Genomic DNA, 23,747 nt, shown 5'->3' with positions numbered 1-23,747 from the left:
ATGATATTTCTTGAATGATTTTAGCCATGCAAGGGAAATAATCAAACTGCATAGGCATACGCAAACTGCATGCTGTGTAAAAATGTAGTCCACAACTCAATTTTTGCTAGAAATCCGTTAACTTTATCTTTTTCTCTAATTATGTTTTCGTCCCTTTCTTTGCAGACTTGCGATCATAACATTTAAGTGGTCAAAGATACCGGCAAGATATGCTACTTTCAGTATCGTAACATAATCAGCAACAATATTGTAAAAACATTAATAATTCTGATTGAAGCTCTATAACGCGTGTCAAGACCCTTCCTCTCGAAAGCCATCTCACCCCTGAGTGATAAGTGATAAAGTACACCCATATTTATGCATACTATTCGCAATAGACGAGTTTGCGAACCTTTGATTCGATTCGATGTGCTGAAAGATGTAATAAAATTTATTACATCTTTCAGCAGTAAGTTATAGGTAATATTAGAAACGAGGTATGGGGGTCGCGAAAACATTTGAGAGGTCATAATGGGCCGTGGCACCATAAAGTTTGAAAAACACTGGTCTAATGCGATAGCATATTTTTCGCTCGTAACATTATTTAGCCAAGGGATATCATAATTTTGCACTGGCTCTCACACCTTCGATAGCTCAGTTGGTAGAGCGGTGGACTGTAGAGGTACTAACTGTCATCCATAGGTCACTGGTTCAAATCCGGTTCGAAGGAAACTTTTTGTTTTTAACCGTCGCCTCATATCTCAAGAAGGACGGTTATCAAGTCGTCTGTATGTTTTTTATTTTTATTTTTTATGTTTGTTCCTCGATATCTCCGTCGTTCCTGGACCGATTTTGAATTTTTTTTTTTGATTGAATGTATATGCATGCAGATTGGTCCCATTTTTCTCAGAACCTAGTTCTGATGATGGGATCCTGGAGAAATCGAGGGAACTCCTCAAATCTGAAAGGCATACATATGGTGATTTTTGTGTTTTTAAAGGAACAGCATGCATTTAGGTACGGAACAGTGACATTTGGTGCAGTGGAACTGCTGATGATGGCCAGAACGGAACTCTTCAAATCTGAACGGCACGCTTATAGTGACTTTGGTATTTTTATACGAACAGCATGCACTTTCGTCCAGAACAGTGACATTTGGTGCAGTGGAATTCCTGATGATGGTCAGAACCGAACTCCTCAAATCTGAACGGCACGCTTATAGTGACTTTGCCATTTTTATAAGAACAGCATGCACTTTCGTCCAGAACAGTGACATTTGGTGCAGTGGAACTGCTGATGATGGCCAGAACCAAACTCCTCAAATCTGAACGGCACGCTTATAGTGACTTTGCCATTTTTATAAGAACAGCATGCACTTTCGTCCAGAACAGTGACATTTGGTGCAGTGGAATTTCTGATGATGGCCAGAACCGAACTCCTCAAATCTGAACGGCACGCTTATAGTGACTTTGGTATTTTTATAAGAACAGCATGCACTTTCGTCCAGAACAGTGACATTTGATGCAGTGGAACTGCTGATGAAGGCCAGAACCAAACTCCTCAAACCTGAACGGCACACTCATAGTGACTTTGGTATTTTTGTAAGAAAAGCATGCATTTAAGTTCAAAACAGTGACATTTATTTAGTTATGTTTGTTAAGCATAAGTTTTGAAGTCAAAGTTTGTCAAGCTTCGATTTCTTATAATATAATCGGATTCATGAGGAATTGAGGAAACTCCTCAAACCTTAACGTTATACGTATATTCATTTGTGTTGCCACTTGCCATCTAATAATTAAAGCATTAAAAGCAGTTTAAAAAAATACTTACACATTTCTACATAATCCAACATTCGCAAGTAGCTTTCACCAGAACCCGAAAGGCGACGGTTTTTTTTTTTCTTAAAAATTATTTTATATGACTTTATAAAAACAAGGAGAGGGTTAATTTTCGTATTTTTGTATCCAGTTGCAGAATATCGGATGTGAAAAGCTTTTTTTATTGTTTATTAAGTAAGTTTTTAATTCTTTGGTCAATTTTTCTTATTCAACTGTACTAAACTTCTAATTCTAAAATATTAGAAAATCTCAACGTTATTTCTTATTTTAAAGTAAAATTAACTAACATAATAAATAAATATTATAATTTTCATTTTCTTTACAAAAGTGACTGCCAAATGAGGTCACAGCCCAGAGGAGAATTATTGCACTTGCGCCAGCTAGGCGGACGGCCTATGATTATCGAATAATATTTATGGATATAAACATTATAAACATACAGACAAACTCACGATTGTATTCTCAGAAGGAGTAGGCAGATCACACATATGTAAAACTGCTCAAGTTTTAGTGTCATTCATAGCAATTTAAGATATAAAAGTAAACGAAATCGTGATATTGTAGTCGACAACTCTACACCCACGGGAGGAAATGGGGTGGTGATATTCTTAATATTCCACACGTTAAAATTTCATACATGTACTAGCTTTTGTCCGCTTCGCTCGCGTTAATACAAGCATACAAACTTCCACTTCCGATTTCAGAACAGTGGGGGGTTAGAAAGAGACAAAACGTACCCTATGTCACTCTCCCTCCCTTCAACTATCTCCACTTAAAAAATCACGTCAATTCGTCGTTTCGTTTTGCCGTGAAAGACGGACAAACAAACAGACACACATACTTTCCCATTTATAATATTAGTATGGATATACTAGCTTTTGCCCGCGGCTTCGCATTAGAAAGAGACAAAGTGGGGGGTGGGGGGTTAGAAAGAGACAAAACGTAGCCTATGTCACTCTCCATTCCTTGAACTATCTCCACTTAAAAAATTACGTCAATTCATCGCTCCGTTTTTCCGTGAAAGACGGACAAACAAACAGACACACACACTTTCCCATTTATAATATTAGTATGGATAAGTGTGTTGCTTAACTTCGAACTTGGGTAAATCCATTATGCTATAAGCTTGATTATCTTTCAGATCATATAATTTTTTTTATACATCGTGTTTTTTTTTGTTTTCGTTAAATTCGACACGTCGTTAGGTTCATTATCAGGAACCACCCTGTATTTTAGTTAAATTCGCAAAAATAAAAAATTTATCATTTTCATACATAATAAATGAATTTATTTAGTGTGAGAGACCCTTAAGAATAACATTCAAGTTAGTGTCAAGTGATACACGTGTTCAGAAATTATCTTTATTTTTTTAATAACTCGATAACCGCAAGAGTTAAGACGCTGGTCTCTTAGAGAAATTAATTGTATTTGATGTAATGAATCTTCCCTTCAAATTAACGGATTTCAATAAAAAACAGGGTGTATAATCAACCTTAAGGCAGAATGGATTTACCCAAGTTTGAAGTTAAGCTACATGAGTATGGATTAAATTGAAATGTAGGCATGTTCTTTCGACACATGATGTAACCGTTTCCCCGTTCTCTGCAGGGCCGAGCTCCCCGCGCACGTTGTGACCATGCTGAACAACATGCCCGCCAAGCTGCACCCCATGTCGCAGTTCTCCGCCGCCGTCACCGCCCTCAACAGCGAGTCCACCTTCGCCAAAGCTTACTCAGAGGGTGTACACAAATCCAAGTACTGGGAGGTAAGATTAAGATAAAAGACATTCACAAACACACGAACAGACAACAAGAAAAAAACGGAGAACGCAGCATTAAGTGACGAAGTCACGAAATGGACCCAAGACCAACTCAGCATAATGCTAGCTGAAAACCAGCGCTGATCTTCCGTAGGGCCCATTACACACAGAACAAAGATCGAAAAAATAAAAAATAAAAATTAAACATATTATTACATAAATAAACGAAAAAATGATTCCTCAATCGGTTTATAAGGCAGGTATGGTGTAGGTATGATGACTGGGTACAAGTATCAAAAGTAGCGGATGAAAGAAAGTACCGAATGTATTTATACTATAAATATTTTCTAATCTTACAACAAATTGTTGTTTACATGCTGTAAAGAGAGATATTTGTTTATCTTTTTATTGTTCGTGAATAGCACATAGTTTGTCACTGTACACTTTGGTTTTATTTATATCTTAAAACTTCTGGAGTCAGACCGAACAACTAAGTTGGTAACGATATTAACATTTGCATACTATTTTAAACTTTAAACATAAAATTAAAACGAATTTAAAATGTGCAAAGTCTGCTTTATTAAAATTTGGCTAGAGCTCTATGTCCCTTAATGCTCCGACAAGCTTCACTAAGAATGGCGTTCATGACATAATATTATACGTACTTTCCTACTTACGTTGTCTATTTTCTTCCCCCAGTATGTGTACGAGGACTCGATGAACCTGATCGCCAAGCTGCCCGTGATCGCGGCCACCATCTACCGCAACTCGTTCCGCGACGGCAAGGGCATCGGCGCCATCGACGACAACAAGGACTGGTCCGCTAACTACTGCACCATGCTCGGCTTCGACGACCCGCAGTTCACCGAGCTCATGCGCCTCTACCTCACCATCCACAGGTTAGTTACATGTATAGAGCGAACGAATCAAACTAGCTCTGGTACGCGACGGCAAGGGTGGCGGCGTCATCGACGATAATAAGGACTAGTCCAACGAGTTGATGCGCTTGTACCTCACCAACCTCAGGTTAGTTAACTTTAAGCATACCGAGGCAATTTCCTAGCGGTTCCTCTATGGCGAGGCACCGCGCCTGTATTCTTCGGCAGAACGCGTGCAGGGTGAGCCGCGTGACGCTACTCTGTGTGAGTACACCTAATAACAATACTCGACGATATGTCACATTACAGTCAGCATCAAATAAATGGTGACGGCCAAAGTTTTGAATATGTCATAATTCATAACAAAACCTTATTATGATAATATAAAAATAATTAATGGTCTGTCTCCACGTATTTAAGCCGCTTTGGTTGTCACTATGTCTACTATAATACTGTCCGTACAAAGGCAAGCCATTAGCCATCATACTAGACGTTTTAATAGTTGTTATGTTGTGTGTGATCACTGATCAGGCTAACACATACACGTTACTAAAACACAGACTTACGATACGACGCTTAACAATAAAATTTATGTTCCTCTACTTGCTAAGTTTCGTTATTGTTTTGTCTCTTGTCTCGTCAGATAAAATTATAATATTCAACCATAAAAATGTATGGGTTTTTTATGTTTTATTGTTATTACTTGTAGAAATTACACAGTAGAGCATGGTGTGATAATTCATTCTCATGGCTGGTGTTACTTGACAAACTACGAAATGATCTCACCATAATAATTAAATGTATTAAGATAAAAAGATCTTACGTAACTTGCTTTGTAGTAATAATAGTAAGTAAGCATTATAAATTAGTCATAGAATAGCAAAAAGAACAACAATTATAGAGATTAGCTAGAGTCGGTGTTAACATTATTCATACAAAAGTCGTCCTTAAAACGACAATTTCAATAATTGGCATGCAGTTTGTAGCGTGCCTCCCGTCTGCGTGTCTATGTGCCTAACTACTTGGCTGTGCGAAATTATAAGGCTCCTCGTCACGAGTACTGTCCTTCAATGTTAGTGACATTAACTTCACTGTTTGTGCCGTATAACTGACTGTTTTATCTTATCTACTTATCTCGTGTACAGTACCTAACTCCTATGTCAGATACATATGCAATGCGAAATATTATGAATTAAATTCATTCACTTGGTTATCCTCTTAATATCTTATAATATACTGCACTAGTCCGATAATTATCACCGCACATTACGAAACTGGTACCTACTTAAAACGTTGTACCGTACATGTGCGAGTAGATAACATTGATCGCACTTGTATTGATAGCAAAATACTTACACTATTTTTTTTTACGTTAGAATCAAATACAGAACGACCTGACAAAGTCTTTTTACATTATTATAATAACTATGTAGTAGTATACGTTCGTACATATAAGTATTTACGTACCTACCTATTGTTATTAAATAAAAAGTTATAACTTTTTCCTTTTACTTTTTAGTTGCAATGGATTACGAAATTAGGTAATATTACCTAATCGTATTGTAATGAACTGTAGGTGTAATGAAATGACGCCTAGAAAAATCACAATGACGTCAATAATTAACATGTCATTAAGACACCACTAAAATATCTTTAAATAATGTAATAACGGGCAATTTCTAGTGATTTGACTAATCAGACAATTTCAATTGCATTTTTGAGCTTGAGCGACAGATTTTACTTCACTATACATATTTTATAACCCTCTGCGAATGTTGTGACTAAAACTTCCAGCTTAGCTACCATTGCTCATATTTCCAACCCATTCCACACGCCTAGGGCTAGTTGTAATGTTGGTAGTTCTACCTGCTAGTGAAAGTAGTTGACAGGGTATTATCGTTCAGCGAATTGATCGTCTCCGAGCCCCTTTTGACGAGGTGGCCCGCGTTGACTTACTCCAAGGGGTTTCCTGTAGTTCGTGTTATCTTTAAGGCTTCATAAAATGAAGTATGTAATATAACGAGGTGTTGTTTCGCAGTGACCACGAGGGCGGCAACGTGTCCGCGCACACCACCCACCTGGTCGGCTCCGCGCTGAGCGACCCCTACCTCTCCTTCGCCGCCGGCCTCAACGGCCTCGCTGGACCCCTGCACGGTCTCGCCAACCAAGAGGTAACAACTTACGAATGATACAATCTATGTTACAAAATAATAATATGTAGGTAATATGCAAGTACGTGTCCATTAATATACAGATGTAGTGCGAAAAACTTTTCCTTCGTATTTTTCCGGAAACGTTCGTATTTGTCATGCTAGTTCGGACAGCGTCAGAACGTCTTGTACTGAGACTGACTGAAATAGCATGACACGTTCGTACGTGTCCGTAAAAATACGAAGGGAAATCATTTAATATCAGTTTGAATTGACTAGACTTCTATACATTTCTCGTTTTCTAAAATAACACCTACTTTAAACGTTATTATCTTAAAGAAGAATGTCACCTTTGAGCCTTACACAAATATACGTTTGTCTCGTCTTTGATTAGATAATGTACAATACGGATCTGACGGATAAACTGATATGAAAACTCGGCGAAGATGATAGTACGAGTAGTTTCTAATTTAAGAATTTATGAAAGAATTTTAGTATGATGAATTGATGAACATAGCAGAAATACTTTGGATTCATGTGTCGACAACTCAACAGTTATCTATATTATTCGTCTTATCCATTTGTCTCTGTTGTTTACAATCGTTTGCGTGTTTTTACAAGGATGAATTGTATATATCCAGCTGTTAATTTAATACATACAATATACATCCGTTTATGCATCGTATCGTAGCACCCAATCAAAGTCCATTGAAATAAAAAAAGTACTTACATATATTGTCCGTAAGTGAACTACGTAATGAATTAATGGTATAGTTATATTTTTTTCTTAGGTATATACATACAATACTTTATATTATATTCGGAGTCTATAGATAGATGTGATATTTATTTATTGGCACACCTTAATAAAATATAAAGGTTATTTTTACAATGATAGAGTTTATTGTTTCCATTAAAATACTTTGTCTTAGAACTGCGTAGTTCAAATAAATTTGTTGAGCTAGTCTTGTACCCACCTTGCACCATACTAACTTTGTTAAGGTAGCTCGCCTAGGTTACCCGAAGCTCAGGCTGCGTTAGATGGCGTTAATCTGCAAATTACCGGTCTTATTTTTTTTGTGGAGTCATACAGGCATTTATATACTTTCAATTATGCTTCGCGAACATTTAATATTAAAATTGACGTATTACAACATACATTCAACTTCTCATTGTAACGTTAATCCCCTTAATGTAGATAAATTTACTATTTTACACTATTTTTAAGTACCACTCACACATACAAACAGTGTTTTTGTATTCTTTCTAGTCGATAATTTCACGCGGCGACAGCTTGTTTAAATAGCCTTGCGGTAAATACGTGTTATCGCATGATTTGCATGGAAGTACTGGGTTCGAATCCAGGACTTTTTCTCTTTTTTTTTTATACTACGTCGGTGGCAAACAAGCATACGGTCCGCCTGATGGAAAGCGGTCACCGTAACCTATGGACGCCTGCAACTCAAAGAGTGTCGCATGCGCGTTGCCGCCCCATTAAAAACTTGTACACTCCCCTTTGCTGTGTGTGCACAGCAAAAAGGAGTGTACAAGTTCAAAGGAGGGTTTGGGTTGCCGACGACTCAAAGGACAATAGACGGCAGGAACACAACACTATGAGACACTATTTTTTGTTTTATTATTATACATATATGTACTCGTACAGTAGTTACTGAGCGTTTTTCACAAAAAAGATTAAAAACCTATTCTCTTACATGGTAATAATTTTTGGGTTCGTCGAACTCAGAATTTCTAACAAATTATCCTAATCTGATATTTTAAAAAAATTCAAAAAGTATAGATAAATTTTGCGTGATACTCTGCAGCCGGACCACCACGCTTTATTGTGCTCAGATTACCATGGTGGAATGTACCTCTGACATACCCCTTGTACCTCCTCGGAAATTGCATGTACCTCAGTAGTTTGCCAGAAATATGCATTTAAAAGGGGTCCGGCTGGGGAGTAGTACCACAGTATAAACCAGTAATAAGTCTTCTTACAAACTTCACGCCGCGCGGTGTGTCCCCCTCCCTCCCCTCGCATGCAGCGAAAACATGCGAAACTGGTAATTATTGGGCTGGACAGTCGGGGCCGCGTTTGCGCGCTGTTTTGATGTGTGTGTGAAAATGACGTCAGTGCCGAGGTCATTTCGTTACTGTAGTGTTTATGGATGTATGGAGAACAGTTCTAAAAATCCGGATATAACATTCTTTACAATTCCTAGACTTCCAGAAAAGTAAGTGGTTTTTATACTTATATTTTTGCAGCGTTAGGTAAAAGTGAGATATAGTGATGCATTAAAATCAATAAGGATTTACCTGTAACGACATTAATTACTTTGCAACCAAATACTTGTTTTTTATTTAGGTAGATTATGCGATCTATCTTATCTCGAAAGTTTGGTACCTACTTAAATATTGTGGAACCATCTATTCAGACATTTTATGTAAATACTATTTCGTCAGTATTTAAGAAAAAATCACGTACCTACTTGAATGGTACGTAGTAGAAAGTGCGTTTTTGTTTTAAATAATATCTAAGTATAACATATAAATTACCACATACGTGATGTGAAAAGCCGTCCCCGTGAATATCTCATTTTGCTCGGGATCGTTACACAATCTAGTATTGCGCTTATGAGACTAATATATAATATATGAATAATATTTTTTGTGTATTCAATATTGACTGGTGTGGTATTGTTATACTAATACTTACAGTTACCTAATAGTACCTATTAGATAACAACAACTTACTTTGTACGAAGTTGATTGATTAACTTTATAGTATTTTTGTTCAACCCTGCGTGACCTTGCGCAGTAGAGACCGCCCGCATCTACCTGCCGGAGATTAACTACTGAATATTCCTTATACTGTGGTAGTACTCCCCAGCCGGACCACGGCTGTACCCGCTCATATCACTGACTTCAAGATATAATTTAACTATCACAAGAATGTACCTGTTACATACCCGTGAATAAGTTGTTTATTCCTTTTAAAAAGTGGCCTTATACATTATTTTTCACACATTAAAATTTTTGGTTATCGCGGTTAGTACGCGATTTCGTTAGCGCCTGAAATATGTGAATAGCAATGTTTTGCGTTTATATGAAATTGCGGAAAAATCTCATAAGGTATTACATCGAATTAAATTCAATTGTATATTTAGTATACATAATATATGTAATATTTATTACAGTATAATCTTTGTGTTATAACTTTCACATCATAAATATGTATATTATAATTCCGAAAAACTCATCGGTACGAGCCGGGGTTTGAACCCGAGACCTCCGTATTGAGTGTCGCACGCTCTTACCGCTAGGCTACCGTTAGGTATCTTTATTTATTTTTTTCAAGTTTAAAGATGATACAGATGTAGTGTGAAAAGGTTTTCCTTCGTATTTTTCCGGAAACGTTCGTAAGGTGCATTAGGGTAATTCCGAATGATAGAAATGCTCGGATAATTCCGAAAGGGAAATGTAGATATGATGGAAATAATGGCGATTTTTATGCGACTTTCGTAATTAGATGACTTTCGGAATTACCCTAATGCACCTTACCTACGTTAGTACGCTTTATCACTCCTCTGACTATGGCGATGAAATATATGAAAGAGGCGTGTTCCTAATATCCATACAGTGAAGAACTGTAGCAAACCTCCGATCATGTTGGAGATAGACAGGAAAAAAAAACATAGTAAGTATTCATAGGTGTGTTGCTGACCGTACGAACGTGTTATGCTATTTCGGTCAGTGTCAGAAACAACAGTATAATATTTAAAGTAGGTATGGCTAATCCCGCTTCCCGCTGAAAGTGCCGCCCACCCGCTTTCGGTTCTACCTCAAAGTTAGGTACCGCCTGTCACAAACGCGACTAGTCGATCTGTCATATCTCACTTATACAAGCATGGTGCGCATTTACCAACTGTATGGATATCAGGAACACGCCTCTTTCATATATTTCATCGCCATAGTCAGAGGAGTGATAAAACGTACTAACGTAGGTAAGGTGCATTAGGGTAATTCCGAAAGTCATCTAATTACGAAAGTCGCATAAAAATCGCCATTATTTCCATCATATCTACATTTCCCTTTCGGAATTATCCGAGCATTTCTATCATTCGGAATTACCCTAATGCACCTTACGAACGTTTCCGGAAAAATACGAAGGAAAACCTTTTCACACTACATCTGTATCATCTTTAAACTTGAAAAAAATAAATAAAGATACCTAACGGTAGCCTAGCGGTAAGAGCGTGCGACACTCAATACGGAGGTCTCGGGTTCAAACCCCGGCTCGTACCGATGAGTTTTTCGGAATTATAATATACATATTTATGATGTGAAAGTTATAACACAAAGATTATACTGTAATAAATATTACATATATTATGTATACTAAATATACAATTGAATTTAATTCGATGTAATACCTTATGAGATTTTTCCGCAATTTCATATAAACGCAAAACATTGCTATTCACATATTTCAGGCGCTAACGAAATCGCGTACTAACCGCGATAACCAAAAATTTTAATGTGTGAAAAATAATGTATAAGGCCACTTTTTAAAAGGAATATACAACTTATTAACGGGTATGTAACAGGTACATTCTTGTGATAGTTAAATTATATCTTGAAGTCAGTGATATGAGCGGGTACAGCCGTGGTCCGGCTGGGGAGTACTACTCCCCAGCCGGACCCCTTTTAAATGCATATTTCTGGCAAACTACTGAGGTACATGCAATTTCCGACGAGGTACAAGGGGTATGTCAGAGGTACATTCCACCATGGTAATCTGAGCACAATAAAGCGTGGTGGTCCGGCTGCAGAGTATCACGCATAAATTTTAGTTTCTAAAGTACGATTCGAATGATTTTTTTTCTAATTGTTTATTTTCGATGGAGCAAGGGTATTCAAATCGCTTTTGAAATCTTAAATTAGTAAATGAAAATGCAATAGTTAACTGAGTATCGTAGTGCTTTAAAAACTCAAGTGGACTTTTTTTATCTAAGGAGTAATTTCGAGAATATATTATATTTAGCGAGGGTATTAAAAGTTGTGTTTTATATCTCAACTTAATAAATAGAAAATCAAAATGTGATAAAAAAATCAATATGTTCTCTAAGATAAAATTGATACCTTCGGCTCTCCATTCTTGCTCGGTCAATAAAAAATACGAAATTTATATCCAAAAAATACAAAAAGTTTATAGAATCCCGGGATTCGAACGCAGTTTCACGGCGTGACAGGCGACTGTTCATCAAAGACGCCATTACATAACACGCTGTTACCGACGAAATTAGGCTATACGTATATAATTATTTAAATATAAATAATAATGTCAAATCCATACTAAAATTACAAATAAGAATGGGTGTGTGTCTGTTTGTTTGTCCGTCTTTCACGGCAAAACCGGAGCGACGAATTGACGTGATTATTTAAGGGGATTTAGTTGAAGGGATGGAGAGTGACATTGGCTACCTTTTGTCTCTTTCTTACGGGAGCGAAGCCGCGGTCAAAACCTAGTTTATTATAAATAGGAAAAGCTGGGTACTCTATAATATGAAGTGGAAGAATTCGTTGTTTCACCAAAGATAATGTGTGTTTGTTTGTCCGTCTTTCACGGCCAAACGAAGCGACGGATTGACATGTTTTTTAAGTGGAGATAGTTGAAGGGATGGAGAGTGACATATGCTACTTTTGTCTCTTTCTAACGCAAGCGAAGCCGCTGGCAAAAGCTAGTACAGCACGGGTAGCATGGTCGCGTGATAGACGATAAAATATCAGGCCGTCCCTGTCGCACTATTAGTAAGTGCGATTATAGGGACGGCCAGATGTTTTATCATTTATCACGCGACCATAATTGCCTGCCTGGACCAGCTGGGGTATCATGCTGCCAATTTTATCACTTATCCACGCGGATAAGACATCTGTCACTCTCACACTGACATACTTGCTAAAGCGTGACGGATGATTTATCCACGTGGATAAGTGATAAAATTGGAAGCATGATACGCCGGCAGATTATATTGATGATAATTATTATTTGTAACCATTTAGTATAATGAATTTACAATTCATCCCGACGTTTCGAACACTACAGCGTTCGTGGTCTCTGAGCTCAACGGGTGACTGAGGAAAAATTACAATGTGCAAAAGCTACCCACATACCTACATACATATTCATATATATACTATTTAGTTGTTGAAGAAAAACATTCACACAACAATAACATAGGTCAACTAGCTCAGTAAATGTAAGGAAGTCAGCACATTACTAAAACTATGCCCACACTATGACATATCCTATGTACCTGACCTGACGTGTAATATTTTATTTTATCAACAAAGGCACAATAAATTGTATTGTATTGGGTTGGTAAGAAAGTAATGAGCGAATCATAACCAATATTGTAATTTTTATTTAATTTATTATTTTAATCATTTATCAAAAATATAACGGCCTTCGTTATCTACTACTTGTCTCCATCACTCTGGTAAAGAATGAATAGCATCGGCGAAGAAGTTCTTAGGTTTAGATTCAAAAAACTCAGCTATGTACTGTCGTAGATGGGCTTGATCATCGAACTTTTTTTCATTCAAGGCATTGCTTAGCGATCTGAACAATGCGTAATCCGTAGGTGCCAAGTCTGGAGAGTACGGTGGATGAGGTATCACTTTCCAACCTAGCTCCAATAGCTTTAGCCGAGTCACTTTTGCAATGTGTGGGCGAGCATTGTCGTGTAAGAAAAAAACTTTAGTATGCTGTGGACGATTCTGACAGATTTTTTGGTTTAAATTTTTAAGCTGATTACAGTATACTGATGCGGTAACAGTCATTCCACTTGATAGGAGTTCCCATTGAATAATACCATGAATATCCCACCAAACGGACAGCATAACTTTTTTCGGGTGAGGCTCTGTTTTTGGTGCCTCTATTCCTTTTTCGTTTGGAGTTAGCCACTGACGTTTGCGTGTGTGATTTATATATAAGACCCATTTTTCATCTCCAGTGATAAGATGGTCCAACCAGTTGAATGTGCGGCGAAAAGACAGAAGTTGTATGCAGATATCGGCACGGCGGTTTAGTTGATCTCTATCAAGTTCGTGCGGTATCCAAACACTGTATTTGTAGTTTTTTCCCAACTCGTGTAAATGTGTTTCTATGGTGACATGAGAGCAGCCTAACTCGGTAGCAAGAGTACGACTCGTTAGCCTCGGATCTCCCTCAATTAAGGTTTTTAATTTGGCTTCATCAATCTTCACCGGTCGACCAGACTTAGGTTGATCTGATAATGAAAAGTCGCCACTACGAAACCGATGGAACCATCGTTTCGCCGTGGCCTCAGACACAACTTCAGGAGCAACACGCTGACATATATTACGCACTGCTTCGGCGGCTGAATGGCCAGACTGAAATTCATATAGTAAGCAATGCCTTACATGCACTTTTAATTCGTCCATTTTCTTCCTTATATTAGCTCGGCGACAGCTAGTGAATGACTGACGAGAAACTGTGCGACTCGCCCTTTATATACTTTCGACCATAGAAGATTCTAGAACTCTCTCAAACATTTTATGTGGAATTCAATCGATCGCTCATTACTTTCTTACCAACCCAATATTTTTGTATGAAAATAAAAAATAGGAAAGAAATATAGTAAGAGTCTTTTTTAATAGAATATTTATTCTATTAAAAAATATAAAAAAAACTTAATAAATCCAAAAAAAGTTCAAATGATTAAAAAAAGACTCCAGAATGGAACTCGAGATCTTCTGCTTCATAGTCAATGCGTTTGACCGAGACGCCATTTCGATTTACACTAGCAGTGTCGAAATACACGATATGTATCTTTATTGACAAAATGCGTCATTATTTCTGAGTCTGCTTGAGTTAAGTAAACCAATATCTTTAAATAATTACTTGTCAAGAGCCAAGTGTCACTGATGACAATGTCAACTAAAAATGCGCGGAATATGACGGCTCTTTGTCTGTACACAAAATTTGGCACGCACATTTTCGTAAAATTAATAAAAAATTCACATGGATTTGTCCATGATTTCTGTATGAAACAATGTATTTCGTTCAATACTGCGACGATGGATAACGTATAGTAGATGTAAGCGCATATTTTTATTTAGTTGTAGTGTGCGGTGACTAAACAAATGGTAGATGTTTTTTGTATGGAAAGCGAGCCACCTTAACTATGTTTACTAAACAAAAATGACGTTAACTATATATTTAATGTGAGTATCAATGCTATTATTGCATTCTGCAGGGGTCAGAAGACTTGTATGTAGGTAGACCAATGCCGTTTCTTAAAGTAGGGTCCACAGATACTTATACTAGCAGGTTTCTTGGCTAGTTACTGAACTTGACGAGGTCTAAGTGTAATTATTTTCAATTGTTTAAATTGTGAACGTGGTTCGTTACAAAAAAAGTTTAACACATTCAGTACCAGACAAAAAATGGCACACTACGTCAGAAACTGGACGTTTTCTATAATCGCCCGCTTGTATGGCGACAACCCGCCCAGCGCGTCGTCTGCCATCTGAGCAAAGCTCACGAATGTCTACCAGGCGGGTATTTGGTTGATGAGTGTTAAACATGTGTTAAACCTTACCGTAAAGCAAAGATTTCTGTTCGGTCAGGTACTTGTTTGGCTGGAGAAACTGCGCAAACAGGTCGGCGACAACTGGACGGAGGAGGGGCTCAAAGAGTTCATCTGGAAGACGCTCAAGTCCGGCCAGGTCGTGCCTGGATACGGACACGCCGTGCTTAGGAAGACTGACCCCAGGTAATTTTAAAAATAAATAGAATACGAGTGTGTATATGTATAATTGGTAAGTATTCGACCATGTTAGGTCGTACTGAATAGCTTTTGTTGTGAGAGAGTCTGTAATCGCAAAAAAAACCCATTTCAAAGTCAAACCACACAACACGCGTTCGGCTACATCTTGACACTTACGAGAACACAAACATCTGAACATGACTCTGATATTGTAGACATAAAAGTGTGTCCAGCTATTTTTGTTCATGTGAGTGAAGTTGATTAACAAGTCCGATCTCTAAAGCATTGAGTTAACTGGTATAATGTGTTCATTCCAGTAGCCTTACCACCACTATCTTAGCAGTGTCTAACTGATTATTTATTAATTATTACTATTAATTTGCACTGAGATGGTGCCACATCACGCTATTTCTTGTAAATACATTGACTTGACTCAATTGCCACTATCTTGAAACAACAAGTGATACTGTTGAGTTTTATTTAAAGTAATATATAAAACAGTTAGAATTCCGCGCCTTGGCAACGCCCGTGCCGATCACTGGTAAAGGCTAACCAGAAATATATGACTAGTTGACTATGCGCCATGTTGCGGAATTTCATTACAACTATTTTCTTCATACCTGCTTCATATTATACTGAACTGTCACCGCATACATCAGAATAACAGCGCCCTCTTGACAATAGAGTCATATATTTCTGGTCAGGCTTTCACTTGTTTAGCTAAGTAACTATACATATATTTGACAACCGGTCTGGCCTAGCGTGTAGTGACCCTGCCTGCTAAGCCGCGGTCCTGGGTTCGAATCCCTGTAAGGGCATTTATTTGTGTGATGAGCACAGATATTTGTTCCTTTGTCATGGATGTTTTTTAAGTATATAGGTATATTAATATTTGTGTATTAATATCGTTGTCTGAGTACCCACAACACAAGCCTACTTGAGCTTACCGTGAGAGTCAGTCAATCTGTGTAAGATGTTCTATAATATTAAATTAATTCTATAATGAATATTGCTAGGTACACTTGCCAACGCGAGTTCGCCCTGAAGCACCTGCCCAACGACCCGCTGTTCAAGCTGGTCGCCGGCGTGTACAAGGTGGTGCCCCCGATCCTCACCGAGCTCGGCAAGGTCAAGAACCCGTGGCCCAATGTGGACTCCCACTCTGGCGTCCTTCTACAGGTAAATCACACTTAACCTAATATCTAACAGTAGCGAAAGAGACAAGACGTGTCACATAAAATATTTAAAACAAAAACGCATCTCTTTGATAAGAATTACGGCTCGAACTCAAATGACTGTGAGAAATGTCAAAGGGGTTAAGAGGGCGCGTAAGACGAAATTAGAAAGAATTGTTATAAATATAGCACTCCGTGAGAAAGTTGTAACACTTTGACACTTTGACGAGAATGTTGATGTTTTTATTCAATAACTCTGCAAGTATACTTCTGATAAAAATATCGCTAGTCGAATCCCTCTACTACTTTTATCGTTATATTTATATCACTAGTATAAAAAATACTGGTGTGTAGAGTGATAAACAAAGATAATTAGAAATGTTTTCATGATTTTATTTTTATAACCGATTTTGACCTTTTACCGTATTTCTTAGTCCACCCCGGGGTAATTTTATCCAGTTGCCATGTGGGATTCCCTCTTATGTATTTATTAACCATTTATAACGTGTATTGTTTGCGATAGGTGACCTAATTTTTCATAACCGGAACACAAAACGTGTCGTAGTTTTAACATTGTACATAATATTTCCTTATCTTGAGTGAACTCGCTTATCCACTCCATTTAGTACCAAGGACATCATTATATTATTAGTAAAAAAAGTTGGGCAACTGAACCATTCTAAACGTAAAGTACTATTGTATGAAACTTGCTTAATATAAAATGAAAGTATTATCTTATCCAGAGAATTATTGAACAATTAAATGTTATAGGACAGGTGTCTCTAAACTTTTTTTGGTCCAAAGTCATAAGGCCGCATAGGCAACCATAAATATAATGCATATACACATAACACAAATACATGCGCTTACTTATTTGAACCCATGATCATCGACTTACTAGCTACAGCTACACCTGTCGTCAAATGAAGCTATTAAAGCAAGCGCATGCTGTTAACAACCTTGTGTACAGTGACCCTGATTAGTGGTGAGCGTCAGGACCCCTGGACCACTACAGATATTTGATGTTTAGTACATACTAAAATTTAGTACCTATTTGATACTATTTGGTACCTGAGTACATATATTTGGTACCTCCACCGATATCGAAAAATCGAGCGAATAAAGTGGTCAGACATTCTGACGTCAGGATGTCTGGACCATTTTTGGTTTACATAGTTCTAGACAACACTACTAATTGATATCTTAGTCAATATTTACTACCTATTTGGTACCTGTCAATATCGTCCCCTTACTGCAAATACCGACTATGTGCAAAAAAGTGATTTTGAGATAATGCGATTTTAATGTTTGAAGGTACGATTTCATATGAAAACATGAAAAAAATTACTATTTGTATACAGCATTCTACAGCCCGTATTGTGTTGTTTAATACTTAATCGTAAACAATATCCAGGCTTGATTTGATTGCCGATAAAACTACGATTTAAAAAAAATAGTAGCAAACTTAGTTGGTTTTTCCTGTAGAAATAAAAATTTGTATATTTCTCTTATTAATACATATAAAGCAGTGTTTCCCTTTGATTAAGCTTTGCTTTTAATACACTTTACTTATGATTTGCAAAAAAAGAAAAAATATACAAAAGTTTTGAACTTATTTCAAAATATATTAAATATTCTCAATGACATAGGCGGTTTTAGTTGCAGGAAATATAGCTGCTCTAATTTTATGTTACAAAACTTCACTTATCATTGTTAATTTAACTGGTGCATTTGTAATAAAAAGTTTTTTAACATTACTAACCATTAATAATACTTTATTTATGGTTTTGAAGAGTTATTCTCAAAAAAAAAATTTTGAAAAAATCCTCTTCAACCGGTTTTAGGAGATTTTTCACAAAATACTTTAACCGATTTCAGTAAAATTTAACAAGAAGTAACGCAATAGCATTCCCTTGAAATCACAAAAAGAATTTTACAAATCGGTTAATGCGTTTTTGGGTAATAGCATAATATGCATAGGTACTTACTACATACTAGTTCACTGTCTCAGCAATCCGAAGTCCGCCATAATTTATGTTCGAAATTTCACTATCTACACTGTTACATTTAGTATAGGTAAATAGTTTTTGTACGCTCAATAACCTGAAGTAATAGTTTATTTAAAGTTTTGTAGTATTTACGCCAAAGTCACTAAAATGTAGGCGTAGATGAGGTAATAAGTAAGAAAAAGTAATGTGTAACGGTAATTACATAGGTTTCTGGGGCGATTTAAAGCAATCATGTTTGCAATATTCTTACGCCCCCAGTTACACGCAGTGTTTTTCATCACACTTGCAATAAAAAGATAAAAAAGTATTTATGGTAGTCCAAAATACAAATTTAAACACTGTTTTGGGAAAAAGTTTTTTCTTTTACTCCTGATACGCCTTCGTGCGATTGCACACTTACTGCGCAAGAGTGATAAAAAGTTATTAAACAACATCTTCATCGCTGGTGGAATTCGATACAAACACGTCCGTAACACGGCTGACAATGCTAGACTAACTAGGTATTAAGTGATTGGAAGCACTCATGGTACTATTTAGTTACGATACCTTTGTCAAAAAGTCTGCGTAAGTCCATTTTCTTGAACGCAGAGATAGCTAGTTGTTTATCGAGCTTTAGACCGAGATAGAAATATGATATGATACATTAAGAGGTTTGAGGTGGTTCTACTGAACTGGAGTTTAATTTGTGGCGTTGATTTTCTTGCCTTGTGCTACGTCCAGATCTCGATATGAACTTAAGCCTAGTGACCACTAAGCTCGCCGAGTCGAATCTCATTAATTCGCCTTCTGCATTTCTTATGAAACTACGTCCATTAGCGACGCGTCGAATCGGATTCATCGTTCATTGTAAATGTATGCAGGGCTCGATTCGACGTGCCTCGACTCCACCTAAGTGTCCTCAAGACTTTATTCAGCCTTTGTGACAGAGATTTAATACCTAAAGGGTACCATGAGTGGTTTCAACCACTTAATACTGCAGTTGGTGAAGTGGTACACAGTTGTGACATCTGAAGTCTACTCGTACCGTAGGTATGCTAGTAAGTAAAGTAAAGTAAAGTTTATTCATTGTTAACTGTGTACATAAGATGGTATGATATACAGGAAATACAGTATCAACAGTGCCCATTTCGAGCGTACAATATTCTTAAAAACTACTGACTATATTAGCTTACTGGCTAACTTATAATTATTACCCGGTATATTTCAGAAAAAACTCATTTAGGTTGTAGAACATCGTATGAAAAACGAAGCTTTATTTAAGACAAACAATGGGTTATAATTATGTATAAAGAAGAGAAATATGCAAACATTTATTTCTACAGGAAAAACCAACTAAGTAGGTATTCGACTGTTTCATTAAATCGTATTTGATCGTCAACTAAATACATTCTGAATATATATACGACAAAGTAGTAAACAAAAAAATATAGGGTTTAAAATGCCATACACATAACGTAAATTTCTTCATGTTTTCATATAAAACGTGCCTTCAAACTTTCAAACCGCATTATCTCAAAATCGCCTATTTACACATAGTCGGTATTTGCAGTAATAGACCGTTATCCTTTCCTTCGTCACATCACATGCAAAACCAATTATAGTCCCTATACAACTTTTTGGTAGAATGAAATTGCTGATGTTTGTAAACAAACATCTTCTGGAAAAACATCTTAAAGACATTTGGTGTATTTAGCCTGGCTTAAAATAAAGAATTTTGTTGATAGTTTTATTTGCATATATTTTTCAAATTTTTTTGGCGTACCAGAAAAAAGTTATGATGGAATTTAAAGTTGAAAACTAGTGTAATTACACTAATAACTTTTATATTTCGACTATATTAATGCCACTAGTCAGTAGAGATGATGTGCGAGTGTCTAAAAATAAATTCCTTTTTAAGTTGACGCGCAGGAGGGCAGGCGGATTTGCCTCTATTCTTTTGACTGGCGCTACATACTTCAACGGCACGGCCGGGCTCACAACTTTAAATTCCGTCATAACTTTTTTCTGGTACGCCAAAAAAATTTGAAAAAAATATATTGACAGGTACCAAATAGGTAGTAAATATTGACTAAGATATCAATTAGTAGTGTTGTCTAGAACTATGTAAACCAAAAATGGTCCAGACATCCTGACGTCAGAATGTCTGGCCACTTTATTCGCTCGATTTTTCGATATCAGTGGAGGTACCAAATATATGTACTCAGGTACCAAATAGTATCAAATAGGTACTAAATTTTAGTATGTACTAAACATCAAATATCTGTAGTGGTCCAGGGGTCCTGACGCTCACGATTAGTGTCGTTATCAAAGTCAGACCGCCCGCGGGAGAGTATTTGATCGAGTCAACCCAATTGACACGGACCACCTAATTGTCTTCTACGCCTTATGATTCAAACGTTTGGGATCGTTATCTTCAATGTTGACAGGCGAAGGCCACCATTGTTTAAAAAATAAACAAATAATATTTGATATCATTTAATAGATATAATTCGACTATTCCGACCTACAGTTTGCACTTTTGGCTGTTGAAAAAAGTGTAAACAAACCGGAGCTGTCAAATTTGACAGATCCAGGGGTAGTGAACCTTTTAAGGCCAGATTGAAGAACAAAATTATAGGTGGCTACTTGGTACTTTTTATTTATGGTAAGCCAATTTTAATGATTATAAACGCATAAATGGTAAGTAAGGTGAAAGTAACAATGCGATACCTTGTATTCTTAGGTATTTAAAAAACTGAACAAACCGTCAAGATTTAACAAGAACCAAACGTTACCTAATAAAACAACCCTCAAATTTGACAGCCCGGGTTTGTTTACACTTTTTTCAACAGCCAAAAGTACAACGTATAGTCTTAATGTAGTACATTTCAATGTAATTGAAACCTTTACTATATTATTTGCAGCATTTATACTTATGTTATGAAACAGGGTTCAAATAGAAACTGTATAGTAAGTCTTATCAGGAATGAACAATTAAATTAGCAAAAAGAAGTGTAATGTTTGAGTATATAAAGTTGTAGTTATGTGTGTGTGTGTGTGTTTCAGTATTACGGGCTGAAGGAGATGAACTACTACACGGTGATGTTCGGCGTGTCGCGCGCGCTCGGCGTGCTGGCGCAGATGGTGTGGTCGCGCGCGCTCGGCCTGCCCATCGAGCGGCCCAAGTCGCTCAGCACAGACATGCTCATCAAGCAATACGGCAAGTAACCGCCCCGCACACACAATTCACGACCGCATCCGCGCGGTCCCATGAATTGAACAAACAGTTCGATTCACACCCAACCCGATAGTCAATACCGACGCAAGCCGTCACAGATCAGAAATCACCTAGAATTGTATTAATTTATTATTTCATCTAGTAGTAAGAGTAAGTGATGCATTTGTTTGATTGCTGTTTGAATTTATAATTATTATTATAATTGTTGTTTAACGTAAGCAAATATTGCTACCCGTGTACTTATTTCTGTGATGATATTATTGTTTAACTTTATATATTGTATTGTAAATTATTATAATTATTAATATTATTTACTGCTAAAATTATGTTTGTTATATACATGTAACAATTATCTGATTGACTAGTGGTGTGATTCGACTGCCAACTTCACGTAGCTGTGTAACGAACGAACTACCTAGTGTTGTAGAAGTCAATAATTAAATCATAGAGCGGTATGCTGTGCATACCTCGCTATAGACTTATGTATATTATAGTGATAACGTCAACATCACCATCTTCTATTTATTGAAACCGAAACGAGTAAACAATTTTGTAGTTGACTCAGTATTCTTTTCTCCATTGTAATCGCAATAGCTGTTGAACACGTATGTGTAGTAACGAGTACCATAGAACATTAAAGCTTTCCACTTTGTAGCTTCCTCACTAGCGTAGTCGCTTAGAGTGGGATTTTAACGGGGGACATGTTTAAATGGAAAATTAAGTCATACTTCGCTATACTTTCCTTTATTACATTGAAATATCTGTCACTTCAAACTTATTCTCTTCAAAGTAAGTTTAGGTAGCTATTGTAATCTAATTTTGAGTTACCAAAGTATGTACCAGGTTGTTAAACGTACGTTATGATTATGAGTTCATGTTACGGCGCCGTTCGAAGGTCGCAGTACGTTCACAGTTCTGATACTGAACGTACTATGACCTCTCGAACGCGATATATAATTATATCATAATTATGTATTATTCATGCTAGAAAATCTGTTGTTTTGACCAACCTGTCACCGTGGTTTTGGAGTTATCTTCGTATAACTAGAATTTTTTAGATCTTCATTTACATTGTGAAATCATTACTATTTATTGAAGCCATCTCATTTAGTGTTGGCGGCCCTCCGTCTTGTAGGTGGGAACGTTGATTCAGCATGTGCTGTAGTCGAATACAAGATGCGATCCAATAATTTGACAATACTAAAAATAAATTGGTACGGTGTAGAAATTGATTGTATTATTTATTTATCCTATTAGCCCTATACGCGTATTATAATAATTGTAATGTCAGATGTGTAACGTAGCTCCTATGTTGGTATCTTTAATACAAGGTGTAGGTCTTGAACTCGCGACAACTGGATCGCTAGCCCAGTGCTCTTCCACCTGAGCTACCAAGACGCCATCAAACACAGCAAATTTATTATCCACCATTTATATTCGGCGCCTATCTTATAACTTATAAGTCGCCTTTAACTTGGCAGCTATATCTCTGGACCTTACTCAACAGTGGCGCCAACTGGTGAGCATAAAAACGAGTTCCAATTGAACCACCTGAGCTATCATGACGCACGCACAGCGAATTTTTTCCAGTATTTCCACCAAATGGGCCCTGCATTGATTTTGCCTCAATTTTAAAAGTGAACTCTTTTACCCTTTGAGAACCCCAATGGTTTAAAGGGGTTTTTCTTTTAGTACCTTGCAATGTTAGTTCTATGCAATGGACTGCCGTATAATAAGTATATGTACTTACTAAGGCACTGGTCCACCGCGAACTAGTAAACTATGAGCTATCGGCTATAAAAACGAACAAAAGATAAGCACCCCAGTGCAAATAAAAGAGACGACGATTTTGATACCTCACCACTGGGCGAGTATAAACATCGCCGTGTCTCTTTTTACACGGGAGTGATTATCTTTTGTTCGTTTTTATAGCCGATAGCTTATTAG

General features: G+C 36.9%; 1 protein-coding gene and 1 non-coding gene across 2 annotated transcripts in view; both read left to right on the top strand.

Annotated features, from left to right (window-relative positions):
• Positions 1-23,028, top strand: part of LOC125241954 (probable citrate synthase 2, mitochondrial) — a 39,344-nt gene extending 16,316 nt beyond the window's left edge. Inside the window, exons 5-10 of the mRNA XM_048150669.1 lie at positions 3,426-3,582; positions 4,276-4,475; positions 6,493-6,625; positions 15,260-15,405; positions 16,416-16,578; positions 21,629-23,028. Of these exons, the coding sequence (XP_048006626.1) occupies positions 3,426-3,582; positions 4,276-4,475; positions 6,493-6,625; positions 15,260-15,405; positions 16,416-16,578; positions 21,629-21,790 (961 nt within the window). The 3' untranslated portion in view covers positions 21,791-23,028. The remainder of the gene's footprint in view (positions 1-3,425; positions 3,583-4,275; positions 4,476-6,492; positions 6,626-15,259; positions 15,406-16,415; positions 16,579-21,628) is intronic.
• Positions 623-709, top strand: Trnay-gua. Its single transcript is given in 2 exon segments — positions 623-659; positions 674-709. It is a non-coding gene; the product is annotated as a tRNA-Tyr (tRNA).
• Positions 23,029-23,747: the final 719 nt, after the last annotated feature.

This window comes from Leguminivora glycinivorella, chromosome Z (genome assembly GCF_023078275.1).
Source record: "Leguminivora glycinivorella isolate SPB_JAAS2020 chromosome Z, LegGlyc_1.1, whole genome shotgun sequence".
In the NCBI taxonomy this organism is placed as follows: domain Eukaryota; kingdom Metazoa; phylum Arthropoda; class Insecta; order Lepidoptera; family Tortricidae; genus Leguminivora; species Leguminivora glycinivorella.
The sequence above is the reverse complement of the archived record's forward strand: the minus strand, read 5'-3'. Positions and strand labels throughout refer to the sequence as shown.